Below are 21,268 nucleotides of genomic sequence, written 5' to 3'. Positions count from 1 at the left end.
AATCAGAGTTTTTAACTGTAAGTAAAGAAATTACTTATTGGGGGGGGGGCCTGAGTGGTGCAGTTGGTTCAGCATCCAACTCTTGGTTGGAGGTCATGATGTCAGGGCCCCACTTTGGGTTCCACACTCAGTGCAGAGTCTGCTTGAATTTCTCTCTCCCTTTTCCTCTGCCTCTGCCTCTTGAAAATAAATAAATCTTTAAAAAAAAAAAAAGCTAATAAAAAAACCAAACAAAAAAATTTCACTCATGACCACATAATTTAATTCAGTAGAGTATCTCAAAACTCTTGAGAGGGTTTTGGTCCTCTCAATCAAAGGCTGTGGGGCTTTGAGAGGTTCTTTGGGAAATTTTGTCAGAGGAAGGGGAAGATACCAGAGAAGACACTTTTCAAATCAGTCTTTTTATTTTCAAGCATGGAAGCATGGAAAAACAGGATTCTCTCATGAAAGAAGACTTCAAAGAGGAAAATATTGCTTTGAAAGGTTTATCTTGGCACTAATGATTGACATTGGATGATTTTAATTCTGAGAGGTCTGTCAACATAAAGGCAAAACATAACACCAAAAGTTCAAGCTTCCATTTTTCTCTTTTATGGAGGAGGACAAAAATATTATGCAAGAGTGGGTTAAGTAATGCATGGAGCCCAAATAATTGGATTTTTTTCTGCTAATATAAATTATAATGTTTGTTTTTAAACTGGTATTTTTTTCACTGGTAAGAAAGGCTTGTCATGGACAGTGGCACTAATCAGTAATATTTTCTAGGAATGCATTTCCCACTGATGCCAGACACAAGGAGCAGCCTGAAGCCCTACACTTCTCAGTGCCTGAAGGTTTTCTTCATCTCTTGACACATGGAAATAAAATGGCATTTTTTTCTGAATAAAATACTTTATGAAGTGAAAACTGATTTTCTTCATGTAGCCTTTGTCTCGGTATTTGAGGACAGTGTAACCCATTCTCATCTCACAAGACTGTTCCATCACAATCCAAGAGATAGGGTCCCCCTCTGGACCCAGCACACCAAATCCTGGAAAATTCTGGAGACAGCATTCAATATATTTCAAGCTCCTTTCATTTTTTCCAAAGTTCCACTGATCATTCACAGGCCCCACATGGGAGGCATCCAAGATGTTCTGAAAGCTTCCTTTCCTGTCAAAAAAAGAATGTGCATTTATTCAGCCAACATTTACAAAACACCAGGATTGCAGAGAATAAGACATCAACCCTTTCCTTGAAGATCCCACAGCCTAGAAGAAGAAACAGAAGGGGGGGGGGGGGAACAAACCCTACTAATTCTTTGTCTGCTTCAAAAATGTTCCCAAATAATTAAGAGGGAGCTAACTGTATGTGCTTTATGATACACATAGTATAATACATCTCAAAAAAAAGTCTAATCCTATATCCGAAGAAAGAAGAAAATAAGATACGTCTTAAAAGAGGAAGGATATAGATAGGCCAGAGTAGTCCTTGATTTTGTTTGCCTGAATTTTGTTTGAGGATGCATGTGTGAACACACAGATTTTGAATTCTACCCACAAAATATCTAAGTGCATAAGATAATATTCCTTTCAACAGATATTTCAATAAAATATGTATCACAGGAAGGTGAGAGACATATTGATCTTATGGTTTCATGTGTCCAAAAGCCCATTCATCACCACATGCCTCTAGAGAAGTGCCAAAAATGCAATGTAAGAAACACCAGTATAGGAAAAAGAATATTGGAATTTCCAGTGGTAATGGTTACAATTTAATACTAATTCTCTCACTGGACAAATTATCTGAGACTGAGTCTTTTCATCTGCAGAATCAGAATCACATCCTCTGTGGGTGGAGGAGGTGGAAGAGTCCTAAGAAGTTTCACCTATCCCCAGGGAGGAGGAGTTTTCCAGAATTGGTCAATTTCAAGGTCACCCAGATATTAATGGAGAATTCTTTATTTTTTCTTTGATCCCTTATTATCCAGTTATAACCTTCTCTAAAGACTGCCAGTAATGCCACTTAGTTATGTAACCTTCCAGTAGCGCTCTGTAATTTTAGATGTTTACATATTATGATAGCATACTATATATGTTACTCAATTTTATTTGTTGTTGCTTTTCACCTAGCCATACATTTTGAAATTCTTCCCATATAGTTCATATAGAGCTGCTTCCTTCTTGTTAATGGCTGCCATTACTCCATAACAAATCGACCTGTGTTGCTACTGAAGGACACATTTGTTATTTCATATGTTATGCTTTCACATATTGAATTCATCTAAATCTTAAAATCCAATTTGGGAACATCTTCCATAATATACATATTCTTTTACCTAACTATTTCAATTCCAGGACTCATCTTTCAGAAATAGTTATACAATTTGGGCAATGATCTCTTTATGAAGATATTTCTTGCAGAATTTTTGTTACTAGGAAGAATTGGAGATAAATTGAAGGTGTGCTAAAATGGGAATACTTAACTGTGCATCTCTTTCTTATAGAAATCTATGCAAATGCCAAAATGAATGAAACATATCTATATGAGCATACATGAAAGGGTTACATAGCATACTGCTGAGGAAAAAGAAACTGCAGTACAGTATCTGCATATGTTGTCAAAACAAAAAAGAACAAGAAAACAAAACCAATTCATACATGCAGAGTACTAAAAGCACACACACCAATTTTTTTTTAATTTTTAATTTTTTATAAACATATATTTTTATCCCCAGGGGTACAGGTCTGTGAATCACCAGGTTTACACACTTCACAGCACTCACCAAAGCAACACACACCAATTTTTAAGAATATTTACAACTACACCGCCATCAAAAAGAATGAAATCTTGCCATTTGCAAGGATGTGGATGGAACTAGAGAGTATTATGCTAAGCAAAAGAAGTCTGAGAAAGATAATTATCATATGATTTAACTCCTATGTGGAATTAAAAAAAGAAAAAGGAGATGAACATAGGGAAAGGGAAGGAAAAGTAAAATGAGATTAAAACAGAGAGGGAGGCAAACTATGAGACTCTTAACTATAAGGGCAAACTGAGGGTTGCGGAAGGGGAGGCGGGGGTGAATGGATAGGGCAATTGGGTGATGGGCGTTAAGAAGGGCACGTGATGTAATGAGCACTGGATGCTCTATGCAGTGGACGAATCCCAAAATCTATCCCAAAATTAAAAGAATACACTCTGTGTAAATGTAAATTTAAAATTTTTTAAAAATAATATTTATACCTGGACAGGAAGATTGTGGGGAATCCAAGTGAACAAACCTTCACTTTTTACTTTGAATACTTGCATAGTTTGTAGAGCATGTGATATTTTTGCAAGAAATACATAATTTCAGTAAAGATTCTCTAATCACTCTAATCACTATAATGTTCAGGACCCTCCCAGGAGGACTCGTATGAGAACTCAGTAGTTATACATGGAAAGGACCTCATCTAATGAAGACCCTTCTCCTGCTCAGCAAACTTCGGCTAATAGAGTTCCCTTCTGTTACCCCTACAAATGTGTACTGCATAGTTTATTGTCAAACTGTGCATTTCTGAGTGTGGTCCTTATGACAACTGAATGATTTGTTATTAGGAATTTGGGAAGCTACACAAAAAATCTCACTTGCTATCTTCATCCACTTTGGGCATGCTAAATGATTCCACCAAACCCATCTCATCATCACTTGATGTCTTGGGTTCTCTGGTATTTCTGTCATAATGAGTGTGGTCTTCAAGTGATCTTCCTGCACTGATTTTGCAGCTGAAATCTTTCTTATTGCCGCCCCCACATTCACTTGGCAACCTGGAAAGGAGAAGAATGGGCAGTGCCTATCCCCTTCCACATCTAATGTGAAAGAACCAAGGGTCTTTGCCTTTTAACTTGGATCAGTCATCTTGGATCTGGAAAGTTTGTTCCCAACTGATAACCTGGGGGCATGCCAGGACTTCCTCTAACTTGTCAGGAGCTTTGGTGAAGATGTGGTAAGTGTTGGTATAACGATCCAGGTCGTCTTTCATCTCCTGATACAACAAGTATTAATCATACTTATATGATAGTATGATTTACGAATTGTTCTTGCATATGTCTGGAGTGCGAGAGGCTCAGTTGTTTAATACCCTCTGTTTGGGGGATGCCTGGGTGGCTCAGTTGGTTAAGTGTGGCTCAGTTAGTTAAGTGTCTGCCTTCAGTTCAGGTCACAGTCCTGGGGTCCTGGGATTGAGTCCCACATCAGTCTCCTTGCTCAGAGGGAACACTGCTTCTCCCTTTGCCTGCTTCTCCTCCTGCATGTGCTCTCTTTCTCTCTGACAAATAAATAAATAAACAAATATTTTTTGAAAACATATCCCGTGTTTTTCCCAGAGGTGCAGACAGAAAATGGCCTTGGAGTCCCTTGAACAATAATCACCAGGGACAGACCGAAGATGGTGTCTTGAGGCAGCTCTTGGTAAGGTGGGAAGCAGCTCCATTGTCTGAGATGGAAGTTTCACCAGAAATAGGGTGTGTTAAGGGTTTTAAAGAGACAGTGCCTACCTTGTGGAGAGAAATATAGGAAAATATAGGAATATAGGGTATCAGGACTTGAGGTCTGTGAAGAGACCATGTCCAGGCTAATTCGGACTCAGCACTCTGGTGCTGGCATGGTGATTGGCTCTTTTCTGTTTGTTTGTTTGTTTGTTTGTTGTTTTTTTTCGCTGTCACGGATATATTTTTTCCAGGGGTATATATTTTTTTAATTTATTTTCAGTGTAACAGTATTCATTGTTTTTGCATCACACCCAGTGCTCCATGCAATCCGTGCCCTCTCCAATACCCACCACCTGGTTCCCCCAACATCCCCCTGTCCCTCCCCCCCCCACCCCTTCACTCTTGCTGTGCATGTGAATAGAGAGGACTTTCAGGAAGAACAGTCAAGCTGGAGCTCACAGCACCTGGAGGGAAGGGCCCTTCTCCCATGCCCCTCATTCCTGCTGACCTTCTGCAACTTAACTCCCTTAGAGGTTGTTACCGGTGAGTTGTGCTCTAATTTTCCTGATAACTATGTAAATGGAGAAGTGTGGGTAGAGGGGTTAAAAAAAATCCCTGTTTTGGGGTGGAAGAGATTCGCTTATACCCCACAAATCTGTAAGATGGGAAAGGTATTTTCTTTAAATACATAGTTGTCTCTTTTTTCTTTTCTTTTCTTTTTTAGATTTTATTTGTTTATCTGAGAGAGAGCAAGAGAGAGAAAGAGAGAGATTATGTGTGTGCATGTGCACAGGAGGTGTAGAGTGAGAAGCAGACTCTCCACTGAGTGGGGCTTCCCCACATGGGACTCTATCCCAGACCCTGAAATCATGACCTGAGCTGAAGGCAGACACCCAACAACTGAGCCACCCAGTCACCCCACACAGTTGGCTCTTGAGCAACACTAGTTTAAACCGTGCAGGTCCACTTTCGAGCAATTTTTAAAAAATAAATACCATATAATGCTGTAAATATATTTTCCCTTAGTATTTGAATAACATTTTATTTTCTCTAGCTTACTTTATTGTAAGAATCTGGTATACAATACAAGAGCATATAAAATATGTGTTAATAGACTGCTTGTTATTGGGAAGGCTCTGGTCAACAGTAGGCTACTAGTTGTTGAGTTTTTGAAGACTTGGGAGTTCTATACAGATTTTTGACTGCGGGAGTTGGTGTCCCTAACATCTGTGTTGTTCAAGGGTCAACAGTACATGACTCATATCATATTTAACAGTGCTCTGACACAGTAATTTTTATCAACTTTGCTTTTATAGCTAAGAAAGCCACAGTCTTCTAACGTCACACAACTAGTCACTTGGCAGATTTAGATCTGAAACCCAGCATTGATTCAGATATTATTGTATTATATTGCTTTAGTCCCAGGGAAAGCAAAACATTTCCTAATTCTCTCCAGCCACAAACATCTATCTTGAGGTATATGCCTGCTATAAGAATCTCAAAGGAAAAAAACTGACCAGATGGGATCCCGACGTTATTTACAAGCCCTGGATTATTGGCTATTTGGTTTATACCCATGACTTATTTCACTATCCTCCCCTTCTCTCCAAGCAGCCCTTCCAAAATCTATATGGGTCAGGGGTGCCAAGGTTCTTCTCCGCAGCCCCCAGATTCAGTTCCCTCATATGCACACGGAGACCATCCTGATTGTGACTGGCTTGGTATTCAGTAGCTTGTGCTCTTACCTCTTTCCGATGCCAAGTAATTACCATCTGATAATCTGGCCAGGTGTCCACCAGCACTTCCATGTTGAATGAGGTTTAAATGTTGAAAATGGCACCATATGCCTAAAAAAGCACAGATGAACAGGTGAAAATGACATTTTCCTTTGAGATAGGGTCTTAGAAGTAGTTGGGAAATAATCCAAGATTTAGGAGCACTAAAGGGGATAGAGCTAGTGATTTCAGGATGGCTCCCCAAATACCCATTGGAGGGTATGCTGGGAAAAAAAAAAAAACCAGGAAAGGTCCACAAAATCTAAGGAAATAGCCTATTCAAGAGGAACTGGCTCCCCTGACATTCATTCATTCTTTTTCTAAAAAATTCATTCCTTTTTTCCCCCACTTCATAATATACCATTTTTTGGGCACCTGTTGTGTGTCAAGTGTGAAGGATTCCAAGGTAAGTATGACATGGCCACTGCATGGACATAGGATGGAGTAGGATGGAGCACCTGGGTGGCTCAGTGGGTTAAGCTTCTGCCTTTGGCTCAGGTCATGATCAGGGTCCTGGGATCTCTGCTTGCCAGGGAGTCTGCTTCCCCATCTCTCTCTCTCTGCCTGCCTCTCTGTGATCTCTGTCCATCAAATAAATAAATGAAAATCTTCAAAAAAAGTCTAGCAGGATGGAGAGGTACACAGTCTGATCTTAATAGGATGCATGTTCTGATAGATGCATGCACATGCTGTGTGGGGTCTCAAGGAAGAAAAGCATTACCTGTCAGGGAGTGTTGGGAGACTTACAGAAGTAATATTTGAATCTGGTCTTCAAGGACAAGTTAAGTCTTTTCCTGGCAAAACAAAGAAGGAGGGCTAGTAATTTTTGGTGAGAGAAAAAGCATGTTTGAGTACCTGAAGGTGTGGCAGATTGTATCATACCTGCTGAGCTGTGAGAGGCTTTGTGATTGTACCTTGTGGTATGTAGCAGGGATGCGTTGCAAGATGAAGTGGAGAAGCTGGGACATTTTCTGATCAACCCCACAATTAAGGGGTGTGGATTTTATGCCTTGAACTGAAAGTTTAAACAAGGGAGAGGTATGATCATATTTGTGTCAGATAGATGACTCTGATCACCATCTGTAGGTGAATTAGTAATACTGCAGAAAAGCAGGTATTGCAATAGCCCGGAGCAGATAAGGAATTCTACTAGAGGTAGCAGTAGAAGGGATTTGAAAAAGTTTTAAGAGGCCAAAGAAGGAGGAAAAGGAGGAGGCAGCCGAGGACGAGGAGGAAGGAGGAGGAGAAGAAGGGGGGCGGAAGAAGAAGAAAAAGAGGGGAGGGAGACAAGGAAGAAGAGGAAGGGGAGAGGGGGATGAGGAAGAGGAAAAAGAAGGAGAGAAGTAGGTGCCTGACCCAGGTATTCATAACAAATAGCATGGAGGACAAGGGGTGTTAGAGAGGAGAAGGGAGTTGGGGGAAATTGGAAGGGGAGGTGAACCATGAGAGACTGTGGACTCTGAAAAACAATCTGAGGGTTTTGAAGGGGCAGGGGGTGGGAGGTCGGGGTACCAGGTGGTGGGTATTATAGAGGGCACGGATTGCACGGAGCACTGGGTGTGGTGAAAAAATAATGAATACTGTTTTTCTGAAAATAAATAAATTGAAAAAAAAAAAAAAAGACCATCCCTGCAGAGGGAATCTGACTTTAGATTTGTATTTTAATCTGCCCTGGGCAGGTTCTGAACCCTGAATCTATACTCCCACACTTTACTCCTCTCTCCCAGGTTTCTCCCAACTCTCTCACCTTCAAGGACCCAGGGATGCTCTTTTCCAGGGATTCATACTGAATCTGTAGCTTTTGGGGTTCATGAAGCACAAACGTCTTGTATAGCACTTCAGCCCCTTTCTCTTAGGAAGATGACCTAAGGAAAAAATCATGCAAACAGAGATATCTTGAGGGATGAGACAGGTGTCCAAGAAAAGGAGGAAAGAGGAATCATCCAGGACATCATATATTGCCAGAAATAAAGGGCTTTAGAAATTATCAAGCCCAAAGCTTTCATTCTGTAAATGAGAAACTAAAGCTCAGAGCTGCAGCTCAACCCTGGGGCTCCTGGGTGATCTTCCTACAATTCTACAGAAAGTACCATAACACAACTTGTGAAATGAACCTCTTCATGCCCATTTGATTCAAATTAGGCCAAGACTCTAAGAAGCAAATGTCACTAGCTGTCCAGCTGCAAGTGAAGAACAATGAATCTTTCAGAAAAACTGTCCCAGGGGACCCTGAAGTCCTTGGGCATTGAAACACTTGCTCTAATGTTGCTGTAAAATTAGTATTTTCAGGCATCATGAAAGAATGCAATCTTCTGGAAAAGATTCTAAAGACCATATTACATGTAGTTGCTTTTTTCTGAGGAACAAAATCATAGGAAGGAAAAATTATTGATCAGGGATGATACTACCCAAGTATAAGTTGGCTAAATATAGAAACTGGAATTATATCCTAGAAACCTTAAAAATAGAGCAAACCTTTCCATTCAATAATTTCACTTTTAGAAACCCAACCCAAGGAAGCAATAATAGGTATCTGTAGAGATGTAAATACAAAGAAATTCATTGCAGTATTATGATATGGTAAATTTAGAAATTATCTAGAACTAGGACATGAGTCTGGCTCGGTCAGAAGAGCATGTGACTCTTGATCTCCAGTGAGAGTTCGAGTCCACATTGGGTAGAGAGGTTACTTAACTAAATAAAACTTTAGAAAAATAGAAATGATCCTAAGCCCATTATAGAGGAATGCTTAAATTAATGGTGGGCATATCCAAATTGTGGATTACCAGGCAACCGTGAAAATGATGTTTTCAAAGTGTATTTAAAGACAGAGAAAAATGACCATGTTATAAACAAAGGGAAATATCTAATATAATCCCAAATGAGTAATATAAAGATGGACAAGTAAATGGTTACTTATGTATATGTATGTATGTATGTGCATATCCACCAAATTTATTCTAAAACAAAGTAGTAATTAAACAAGATACACATATGAACTTTTTTCCAATCTTATTCACAAGAATATCTGACTATAGGGGTGCCTGGGTGGTTCAGTGGGTTAAGCTTCTGCCTTTAGCTCAGGTCATGATCCCAGGGTCTTGTGATTGAGTCCCTCATTGGGGTCTCTGCTCGGTGGGGAGCCTGCTTCCCCTCTCTCTCTGCCTACTTGTGATCTGTCTTTCTCTCTGTCAAATAAAGAAATAAAAATCTTTTAAAAAAAGAATATCTGACTATAAATATAATTACATAATATATATTTATATTACATATACCTGATCAAGGTATATATGATACATAAAGACATTGATAAGATGAACCATGTTTTCTAAAAACCAACAAATACAAAAAATTCAAAGCAATTTTGAAGGCTTAGAGTGGAGCCATCAATTTATTCATTTCTTTATTTTATAAATATTTTATTTATTTATTTGAGACAGCAAGAGAGCACAGCGGGATAGAGAGGAGCAGAAAGAGAGAGAGAAGCAGACTCCCTGCTGCTGAGGGACCCAGACGTGGGGCTCAATCCCTAGACTCTGGGCTTGATCATGACCTGATCTGAAAGCAGATGCTTAACTGACTGAGCCACGCCATCTCCCTGGAAATGAGAGACTTTAAACGAAATTTAATTTATGGGATCTAGAAGAAAGAAGGACAGAAATAAAGGATGATGGAGACCAATCAAGTGGCACAGTGTGGAAGGAACAAGGGATGAAAGCACTTTATAAGGTCAAAGAATAGCAATGGTGATAGACAAGGGAAATGAATTCAAACCATAAATTAAGCTATTAGAGGTTAGGATTTCAGAGGTGGGTTAGTTCTGGACATATGGCTATTGGCTTTGACTTCAAATCAATAGAATCGGAGCCAGTAAGGGACTAGGAGTTTTAGGTGTGATAGACATCACGATGATGTGGCAGGAGTTTTGACAGAAAAGTCTGTGAGTCAGATGCCAAATGCATCTGTCAATGGAGAAAAATTTGGCAGAAAACAACAGGAAAGAGTCAGACTTCATCTTAGTCATCTGGCACAGGACTCAAAGGAAGGTTTTCTGTGCAAATAAATGAACAACACTTTAGAAGATGAGTTAGAGGCCAGGAGAATGCTGATTCTTATCTTTATCACAGTTTCCGTGGGTGTCTAGAGGGTGTAGGAACAGGTACATGTGTATCAGTTATTTTTTAGTTCAAGGAAAGGATTTGGACTGCTTACCAGTTTAAAATGACACCCACTAGTAGACGGTAGATCCTTAAAGTACTTCCTGGGCTCCAGAGACATACATTTTGAGGACTTGGTTCTTGACAGTGGAATTTGTGGGTACTTCTCCCAAGGATTCCAAGGGTGGGAAAGTGAATTAACAAATACAAATTATTTAGAATCATGATTCTGATTAGTTGAAAAGCTGAGGAAAAAAATGTTTTGGCTGTCCAAAACAATTCTGCATACCTGAAGTTTCTTCGTAGACGTGGATATACACCAGCTTCTGTCATTGCTCAGTTTGACAGTGGAGACGCTTCTGGAGCTATCACCTTACAGTCTCATCCCCACTAAACTTGAACTGACTCAGGTTGTCAGTGTTTAGCATAAAACTGCAAGATGTTGTGGGTTCCTGTAGAGCAAACTGGAGGTCCTGTCCTTTGACATTAAGTCAGAGGCATTGTCGACCAGAGGAAGACCAGGAATATGCTCTGTATGAATAACTTCTACAATTACAAGAAGTTTCCCACTGAAGTTTTTTATTTATATGCAGTCACTTACAGTCTATTGGCTATTTCAAAGCAATAAAAATAAGGCAACTGTAGAGATGGCAAAAATGGCTTAGCAGCCACATTATTTAAATGGTATCACTAAAAAAATAAATAAATGGTATCATTAAGACAAACAAAAGATATGGAAAATTTGGTTTCACTGTGAAATGCCTGGTTTACTACCTTCTACCATTTATGACCTGGAAAACCTGAGAACACCCTTGGGCAGTTGTTGTTAGTATAAGAACTGAGTTCATACACCTTGCCCTTCCTATTGTTTACAGGGAAGAGGACAAATGAGAGGGGAGGTATAGTAAACACAAGAAGAATAAACACTTCATGGATAAAAAGCACGAGAGGGGCTGGAATTCATTTTGGAGAGGAATGAAAGTAAAATGTCTTTTCCAAGTGTTCTCCTCAGCCATCTACCTCAAGATCATCTGGCCTTCCTTGTTCAAATTATAGGAATTTCTCCAAATCAATGGAATCAAGGTCTTCCAGAATGCTTGGGAATATGATTTCATACAAAGCTACCTTAAAGAGTCCGGTCTACGTTAACATTTGGGACACTGAGAGAGAGGAGAAGGTACATAAGCTTTCAACGTTTTACCTACTTTCTGGAATGCTGTGAAACCAGGTAAAAAATTTTAATCATTCATGAAGTGAGAACAACAAGAGTTATTTCACACAAATCAGGAAGATGATGTTGGGAAAATGAATATCTTCAACAAAATTACAAAACTAGATGATGTTGGGAGAATGAATGTCATCTACAAAATCACAAAACTAGCCAAGAACAATGCCTCAACTGAAGCCAAAGACCAGGTTCTTTTAACAACATCATGATTCTTCAGTGAGTCATTCCCTACCCGTGGCTAGTCTATGTTTTTTTTATAAACATACTTCATTCATTTAGATAAAATTGTAAATATCACAGATATATGTGCTTGTTATATAAGGTCTTGCAGTTTCAGTAATTCCACTTTTTGAGCCAAAAATAGTTTACACAATCTATCAAAGAATTTTGACACACTTGTAATTTTCTATGATTAATTCATTCACAAATTTACATTAGCTACCATATGTTAATTCATCCTCCTTTTTACATATGTTGCTCTATTTCTTGCCACTAAAAGCATATTTTCTTTCATACTTGAGATGGTACTGTGGATAGCTGAGATCACACAATTTTGTGTCCCACACTGTACATCACATAAGTAATTTCTCAAGCCACTAAAAATTTTACTAAAGATAATCTATAATGTTTGCACAATTGTCCACTTAAGAAAGAATTTTATTTCATGATATTTGGACTCTCCTAGAAAGTCCCTATGTAGGAGACATAATTACTAACGTAACATTCCTGGGTGCTCTTTCTTACTTCCATAGATATGTATGGACAGTCACTTTTTGTTTCTAATGGCTTATTCTACCAAATATTCCTATCCCAAATAGACACTCTTATTACTCACACCTTTATGGAACTTGGGCACTTTGGGATTTTTTGTATGCAAATTGCCAGTCTTCTGTAACTGTGTAGAAAAGAAGGTAGAAAGGAGAAAAGGGGGGAAACCAGATGGTAGAGTGGAATAAGAAGAGACCTTCTCATGGAGACATGGCAGAGACAAGTGTACTGGGGCAGGCCACCTCAAAATTTCAGTAACTTAAGATACTAGTAAAGTATAACTTTACTTCTTGCCCACATCACAGTGCTATATGAGGGAGAAGAAATTCTGCCCCACACAGTCCTGTAAGAATGAACTTTTTATTTAAATTCCAGTGAGTTAACATACAGTGTAATATTAGTTTCAGGTGTACAATGTAGTGATTCAACACTTCCATATATCACAGAGGCTCATCCCATCATGTGCACTCCTTCCTCCCCATCACCTACTTAACACATCCTTCCCAAACCCATCCCCTCTGATAACCATCACTGTGTTCTCTATAGTTAAGAGTCCATTTCATGGTTTGCCTCTCTCTCTTTAAGATGCAGGCTTTTTCCATATTGTTATTCTGTCTTCCTCTAAGACCTGAGTTTTCTCTAATAAGCTCATAAGTAGAGGAAGAGAGGAAGGGTCAGCCCTGGAAAGGGTGCCATCATGTCACTAATATTCCACTAGCCATAATTCAGGCCTATGACTATACTTAACTATAACTGAGACTGGACAGTTGTTTCTAGCCATGGTCTCAAGAAAAAAAAAAAATAGAGACTATGGTATTGATGAGCACGTGAAGAAACTACCACAATGAGGGAAGATAACCTGTTGTCAAAAAAGAATAAGTTGGAAAATGAATAAAGAAGCCTGATGGAGGAAATGATCAACATCTTCCAAATCCTAAAGTCGGTAAGATGTTGGTATATTGATGGAGAACCAAACAAAGAAATGGGTATTCCCTGCAACAGACTTCAGTGAACCTATTATAGGGAAACTGTAAAGGAGAGAAGTACTGATTCTGTCCAGAAAAAGGCAAATAGAATCAACTGCCTGAATCCTTTCTTTCTTTTTTTTTTAAAATGATTTATTTATTTTTTTATTTATTTAGTTAGTTAGTTAGTTAGTTAACAGAGAGAGATCACAAGTAGGCAGAGAGGCAGGCAGAGAGAGAGGAAGGGAAGCAGGCTCCCCGCTGAGCAGAGAGCCCAATGCGGGACTCGATCCCAGGACCCTGAGATCATGACCCGAGCCGAAGGCAGCAGCTTAACCCACTGAGCCACCCAGGCGCCCGCCTGAATCCTTTCTTGAACAGGTACAACAACCCATTCACTTGCCATTCCTTTATCACAAATACTAGTTGAATACCCACTCTGTTAGACACTGTCCTAGACTGTGAGATTCAAAGGAGCCAGGCAAGTGAAGGAGAGGAGAGATGTTGGAGTTGGTGAGGACCATGCTCCAGGCAGAGAGATAGCATCTGAGTAGAGCACTTTTGGAAGACGTACCTGAGCAACTCAGCTTTGACTGGAGCATAGATGGGAGGGTGAAAGAGGGTGCCAAGTGAGAAGGCAGTTATCGGTCCTTAAGTTCTTAATAAGAACTTTCAAAATTCATCCCCAAGATGATAGAAGCCAGTTGGAAAGTCAGGACTGGAGAAACATGGCTGGGAGGTGGGTGTCTGTTGGAGGGATATGCACAGAGGTTATGGCCTCCTGAGCGATATAATAGCTGTTGTCGTGGAAAGAGGTAGGTTGATTTGAGAAAGGGCAAATGTAGGATTGACAGAATTTGGTGAGTGATTGTGAGAGAGGGGAACGTAAAACATGACCTCTAGGTGTGTGGACTGACCTAATGGAAACATGGATAATTGTTTTTTATAATTTTTTTATTATGTCATGTTAGTCACCATCATTAGTTTTTGATGTTGTGTTCCCTAATTCATTGTTTGTGTATAGCACCCAGTGCTCCATGCAATACATGCCCTCCTTAATATCCATCATTGGGCTTGATAATTTTAATTATTTTAAAGGAAAGATACATGAGTAGGTAATGGTGTCACTTCACCTGAGGTCCCTATCATGGTTTTAGAGCAACTATAAAGCCAAATCTCTCTATATACTTATAAATGTCCTTAGTTTTGATGGTGTTTTCATGGTCTCAAATCTTCTAAAGTCAGTTTCCTCAATCCAGTTCTTTCCGCGAGAATACACATTTCTCTACAACAAATTCTGCAGTCTTCATGAGACTGCATACTTCCTCATACTTCATGAGAAAGGATTTGCTATTTATCAGAGAAGACTTTTAAATCTGCTTAGGGACATTCTGTTAGAAAACAGGAGAAGGGAGTTGGGGGAAATTGGAGGGGGAGATGAACCATGAGAGACTGTGGACTCTGAGGAACTAACTGAGGGGTTTGGAGGGGAGGGGGCGTGGGAGGTTGGGTGAGCCTGGTGGTGGGTATTATGGAGGGCACATATTGCATGGAGCACTGGGTATGGTGCATAAACAATGAATTCTGGAACACTGAAAGGAAATTTTAAAAGTCAATAAAAATTTAAAAGTAAAACAATGTAAACAACAGAAACTCAAAAATGGTCTGCAGTTGCTAGGACTGTAGTTTTTGAATAATAAAGACTAACCCTGACTAATTAACAATACACTAAACACAGTTTTATAAAGATTTTATTTATTTATATACTTTTTTGAGAGAGAGAGAGAAAGCCGGGGAAGGGGCAGAAGGAGAGGGAGAGAGAGAACCTCAACATCTGCTCAGTGCAGAGTCCGATGTGGGGCTTAATCCCACAGCCCTGAGAAATGCCCTGAACCCAAATCAAGAGCCAGACACTAAAACAACTGAGCCACCCTGGTGCCCCTACTAAGCCTATTCTAACTAGTGAACGTACTGTTTTATTGTTCCTCCCCTATGAAGTAAAAACATCACTAGTCTCTATATTTTATGGAGGAGTACATAAAGATACAGAGAGATTAAGAAACCTACTCAAGATTTCACATGATGGAAATTGCTGAGCCAGACCTCAGATCTAGATAGTTTGTTTCCAGAGCCCAAGGCTCCAGAGCCTTCGCCAAAGGCCTCCGGTGTAATGAAGGTAAACATCATCATCCTTCAGCTTCTGATGGCTATTTGAGACCACATGAGCTGCCAGTTTCCTCATTGATGTGGAAGCCAACAAAAAGGTAAAAAGAGGTAAATATTAAGAGCTTTTGTATGTTCAACTATTGAAAGTGTATTGCCAAAACTATAAGACAGCCCTTGACTCAAGAATATTTTCAGGGGTGCTTGGGTGGCTCAGCCAGTTAATTGTCTAGCTCAGGATTTCACCTCAAGTCATGATCTCAGGGTCATGAGACTAAGCCTGGGGTCAGGCTCTGAGCTCAAACAGAGTCCACTTGAGATTCTGCTTAAGAGTTCCTCTGTCCCTCCCACTGCTTGTGGGACCTTTCTGTCTCTCTCTTAAATAAGTAAGTAAGTAAATAAATAAATAAATAAATAAACTCTTTAAAAAAAAAAAGAATATTTTCAGATCAAGCTAGTTTAGAATAAATGCATCGAGGTCCACAGTGTTCAGGGTTATTTCTGGGATGTTAGCAAGTAATCTAAAAGGAACTTGGACTGGAGGTTGCTTCCTTCCCCTTTTCCATTGAGTCTTCCCTACCCAGCACTGGTAGAGTCATAATACAAATCAGTAGTTAAAACCAGGAGTTTCCAGTGATTGGGTAATCCTGGTTCTCGACCAGGTCCTGAAACTGAGCGTCTACAGGACACTGAGCAAGCCATGTACACACCTGAAGCTTTTATAGAGCAGTGATATATAAAGAATCATACTGTCTACTTCACAGAGCTGCTGAAGGTGATAAAATAATTCACGGGGTGCACAAAGCAAACTTTCTGGAACATACTGCATGTTTTTAAAGCATGGCTATCTCCACCCCTGTTTCCTAATCAGGTCCCATTCTTATTCAATAAAACAGTTTTTTCACCTGGACCCCTGGTACGGATGCGAGATCAGCCAACCAGGTGCTTTCCCTGGACCTGTTGAATCCTGAGAGAGTTGCTTGTGGGAGAATGCTTCAATATATACTTCATGTTTCCTGGACCTCCTGAACTTTCCTGAGATACTCTCTGTTCCCAGGACTGGTTCTAAGGTCTCTTTCACCACAGTGAACTCCTTGTTACTTAAATCACCCAGAGAGATTCTAACAACCAATAACCCTCATTGATGAAGTACTTTTACACGATAGCAGTATATTTGATATTCATTCATATGGCATTCCCTTGATTTTTATATGTATTCAAGAGTTCTACTCATGTAGTCATTTATTCAAACCTTGTTTTAGCTCTGCCATTTACTGTACTGTGTGACTCAGGGAAAGGAACCTAAATCTCAGCCTCTTTTTCTGTAAAATATGGACATTTAGACCAGCCCCGCAAGGTTGTTTGCAGGATTACAGCTATCTGAATATATATAATTTTTAACTACCAGGGCAAATAATATTGACTTGAGCTTCCATGTATCTGGAAGAGATATGGCTTTTGGTAGAAAAATAATGCAATGAAGAAGAAAGAATTAATGTTTACTTTTGGTTTCTCAAAAAAAAAAAAAAAAAAGAACTATGAAGCAAAGCTTTTTCTTTTCCCCTTTTTCTCTCATCAGAAACCAAACCTGGAAGCCTCTTCTCATAGACATCTTCCTTTCTGTTTAAGGCATCAAGGCCTATGATTTGCTGCTCTGGGGGAGGAAAGAGAGATATAACAATGAGGACACTTTTGGGTGCTGCAGGTTGTGAGGGAGAAGGAGGAATCAGGTGGTGAGGAAGACTAGCCATCAGAACTATGATTTTTCCCTTGAGGGCTTTTGCTTTGGAGCAGGCACAGGGGGTGCTGGATGAGGAAGGATTCTTGACTCCACTTTCCTACTTGATACCTGGGATTCCCTGTACAACTCTGGGAGCAGAACAGGTGAGTATAATTGGTGGTGCATCATAATTACCAGGAGACCTTGACACTAATTGTTTCTGGGTACAAGTGGCCCCTGACTTGGGCATTATACTTTAGAGGGATTGGCATATCACAATCATTAACTTACTTAAAACAACATGCCTCCTTTACAACATAGGCTCCTTCTCAGTGTTCTTGTGACTAATACTATTCAGGCCCCAGGAAAATGTTTCACATTTTTAGAACTAAAGACTACCAATCTAATGCTATGAAGGTTAGTAGGTTGTGACATTATTAAACGTTGTAAGAAAAAAGACTTAACTTACATTGTTTATTACTTAACTTAGATACAATAGCCCAGATACAATACATGATGACATAGGGTAGCCCCTGGTGCCCATTTTCTTTGCGCTCCAAATCATGAATCTAGAGGTTCTAATGACTTAGTAGAGTGTTTGCAATAGTTGCATAAAGGAGATAAGGGACAGTTTGCAATAGTAAGTAGTTAATTTTGCTCTTCAGTTAGTCATCATGTAGATGTAGAGAGAACATGTATGAATTGTGACATCAATTCTTTATATTGTTTAAAGCAACCAGATGTTGTTTGAAGACATGATAAAAATAGTAATAGAAGTGATCGTGATTGATATGCTGAAATCAAAATAATTTGGAATAGTCTACAGTAATAATTTATCTTACATGACTACCTTATAACAGCATCCAAACATCATATATAAAATTCACGTTTTATTTATGAATATAGGAAATACTTTAAGAATTTTAATACCTGTTGCCACTGCCTTAGCAATGGAAGATTTGATTGATAGAAATCAGTCTCAGTGCTGTAATGATTCAAGAAAGCTTAGCTAACTCATCCGTGTTGAAAAAGAAAAAATTACTTGACATTGTTTATAGAGTACATTTTGTAATTTTGATTTAATGGAAGTAAAGAAAAGAAATTTTATTAAATAAATTTGTAATAACTGATAAATTATGTAGATCCTTATTGCTTCTCAGCCTTTTGGCTAAGATCAGGTAAAATTATGCAGACCTTATTGTGTTAGTCACCTCAATATCATAAATAGAATACCCAAAGGTACTCAGTATAACCAAATCCAGGCATCTTTGATACATTGCCAACATTGTGTTGTTATCCAGGTATATTTTTCAAGGTGGGAGCACAAAACATCATTTAATAGTGTGATAACTAACTTCTACCATATACGTATTTAGATGTAGGCATTTGAGCCTCCAACTGCATCCTTGTCCTGGGTCCTATAAAGGTGGTGATGCACCTGCTGGAAGCTTAACCCTCCTCTGCAGTGTTCAGCTTTTTCATGGCAGGGAAACTGAATTGACTGGGATATGACTGGTGGAGTTTTCTACGTAAGAGAGACTAGAGGAAGGACAGAGTGGCAACTACAGGGTCAACAACCACACAGCTAACACAGGGGCCACCCAATCAGTAAGAGGGAGGTGGCTGATATTCCCAAGGAGCATTGTGTGAGTCAAATAGTGGCCAATCAGTTCCCCATATATTAATGCCAGAAGGGAAAAAAGCTACTAGACAGATAGGTCTAGAAAAGCAACAAAACTTCCAGCCTGAAAACCTCAATCTTTTCTTCTTCCATGAAGTTGCAAAAACTACTCCCCTTCTCCTGTACATTCAGAGAGCATCTTGTAAAGTTTCAGAGAGAGGAGAAAAATATCAGAGACTGTGTCGCCCTCGGCCCGCAAGGATGACAATGAGCCTGGTATGGTGTTAATGCTTCATTTCCGTTTATTTAATCAACTTCCTTAGCTTATATACAGCAGGGTGACCAATAAGGGGCCAAGCAATGGGGAGAGCCAATGAGAGTCCTGTTACTATGCTGATTAAATTTGATACAGCCAATAACTGTGTCCTCCTTTAGGCGGGCTTCACCAGAACGTTCGTTGTATACTTGCAGCATGTTTTGCTAGCAGTGAGCCAAGCACCGTCTTGTAATGGCGGGGACTTTCCCGGCCGGAGGCAGTCCCCGACATCTCCCCCTTTTTTGTTTTATGGCAGAGATCGTGCCTGTCTTAGGTCGTCAGTAGCAGAAAACATCCTCACCCGTCATCAGACACAAGATATCGATGATCTCTGTCCTGTCTTAGGTTGGTATGTTTCTCTACTGATCTCACCCGTCTTTGACTACCGATCTAGCATGCTTAGCCATATCTGGGGAGATGTCCCAGCCTCTATTGACATAGGGGCTTGTGCTATAGCTCGGCTCTGCTCTCGCTGCTGTGTTCTCCACTGGTGAACGTTTCTGAATAGAAGCAGAATGCCAATAAGGAGGAGGACAAGATGACCAATTGTGCCAGCCCATTGTTTGGTGAACTGGAACATGTTGCTGAATGTTGGAAATAGCTCTGGAAGGGGAGCTGGTTGCACACGCATACTATTTACTCAAGTTATCTCAGCCAGAAGGATTCATGTGAAATTTTGAAAATCGTCAGACCAAGTACCCTGCAAATACGAAGAGAGCTGTTGGGAGGAATTGCTGGCCTTATTAAATTGAGAGAATTTTACAGGGGTAACACAAAGCGCAGAAAAAGGAACAATAGAACCAACACAGTATATCAGCTAGTGAAGAATGGGGGGAAGATAAAGGAAGAATTAGTTAAAGGTAAAGGATAGGGCCAAGCCTTCAGAATAGCCCATAATTCACGTGTCGCCTTTGGGGGAATTAGGAATCTCAGAGTCCCCCACGACAGTAGGAGGATCGCGGCTTCCTCTGTCCTCATCCTCGTTCTCAGGGGCCTTCCGGACCAATCTCTCTGGAATCCAAATGGGCACTTCTTTGTCCTGTGGGAAAACACAAACGGAGCCTCTGCTCCAGATTAATACAGGATCTGGGCCTTTCCATTGTCCCGTAAGGATATCCTTCCAAAGAACTAAGGACTTGGGGGAAGAATCCATATGGGCTGAATGTCTTTCAGCTGCTGCTTGACCGTTTTTATCGAGCGTCAAAAAATTTAAAATAAATAGAATTGTATTTAGTTTGTCTTTAGGGGACCGGAACGTGTCCCCTATTCCCCCTTTTTGTTTTAAAAGAGTTTGTTTGATGGTTAAGTGGGCACGTTCCACGATGCCTGTCCTTGAGGATTGTAGGGAATACCATTATTTAGGGTAATGTTTAGTTGAGTAAGGATCTGTGAAATACTTGTGAGGTGTATGCAGGTCCATTGTCTGTTTTTATTTGTCGAGGTTTACCCCAAGCGGCGAAGGCTTGAAGGCCATGGGAAATAACACCTTTGGATTTTTCCCCAGCATGGATAGAGGCGAATATGACACCAGAACATGTGTCCACGGAAACATGCACATATTTTAGTTTACCAAATTCAGGGATGTAAGTAACATCCATTTGCCATATATGGTTGGGTAAAAGGCCTCTTGGGTTAACTCCTAAGGAGGGGTTTGGCAAGAGGGTAACACAGTTTTTGCAAAAGACTACAATGTCCCTGGCTTGAGCTTTTGTTATGTTGAATTTAAGTCTGAGAGTAAGAGCATTAACATGAAATAGCTTGTGAAATTGTTTTGCTTGTTGAATATTTTCCATGAAAGTGAAGATAAATTGCTCTTTGGTTAACATATCTGCAGTGTGATTGCCTTCCCTCAAGGGGCCGGGGAGAGCTGTATGTGCCCTGATATGCCCTATGTAAAAGGGTACCTTTCTGTCCCATATAATCCTTCCATGGTAATGTAGCAGCACTACACATAGGACTTTGGGCAACCCCTAGGCCTCTAAGGGTTTGATCAGCCCTTTGTAGGGGCCAATCTTTTGGCCAATCAACTTCATTAATGATACTACGATCAGCCCCGGTATCCAGAAGGCCCATAAATTTTTTATTTCTGATCCACAGAGAATA

At 39.9% G+C, this 21,268-nt stretch overlaps 1 protein-coding gene across 1 annotated transcript; it reads right to left on the bottom strand.

Annotated features, from left to right (window-relative positions):
• Positions 1-761: 761 nt before the first annotated feature.
• GLYATL2 (glycine-N-acyltransferase like 2) lies at positions 762-6,275 on the bottom strand. The gene is given in 5 exon segments (XM_059396775.1): positions 762-1,152; positions 3,610-3,682; positions 3,685-3,791; positions 3,883-4,007; positions 6,198-6,275. Coding segments are annotated over 5 exon segments (759 nt in total). The 5' UTR covers positions 6,261-6,275.
• Between the last annotated feature and the right edge of the window lie 14,993 nt (positions 6,276-21,268).

This window comes from Mustela nigripes, chromosome 1 (genome assembly GCF_022355385.1).
Source record: "Mustela nigripes isolate SB6536 chromosome 1, MUSNIG.SB6536, whole genome shotgun sequence".
Taxonomy (NCBI): domain Eukaryota; kingdom Metazoa; phylum Chordata; class Mammalia; order Carnivora; family Mustelidae; genus Mustela; species Mustela nigripes.
Note: the sequence above shows the minus strand (reverse complement) of the source record. Positions and strands in the feature narration are given on the sequence as shown.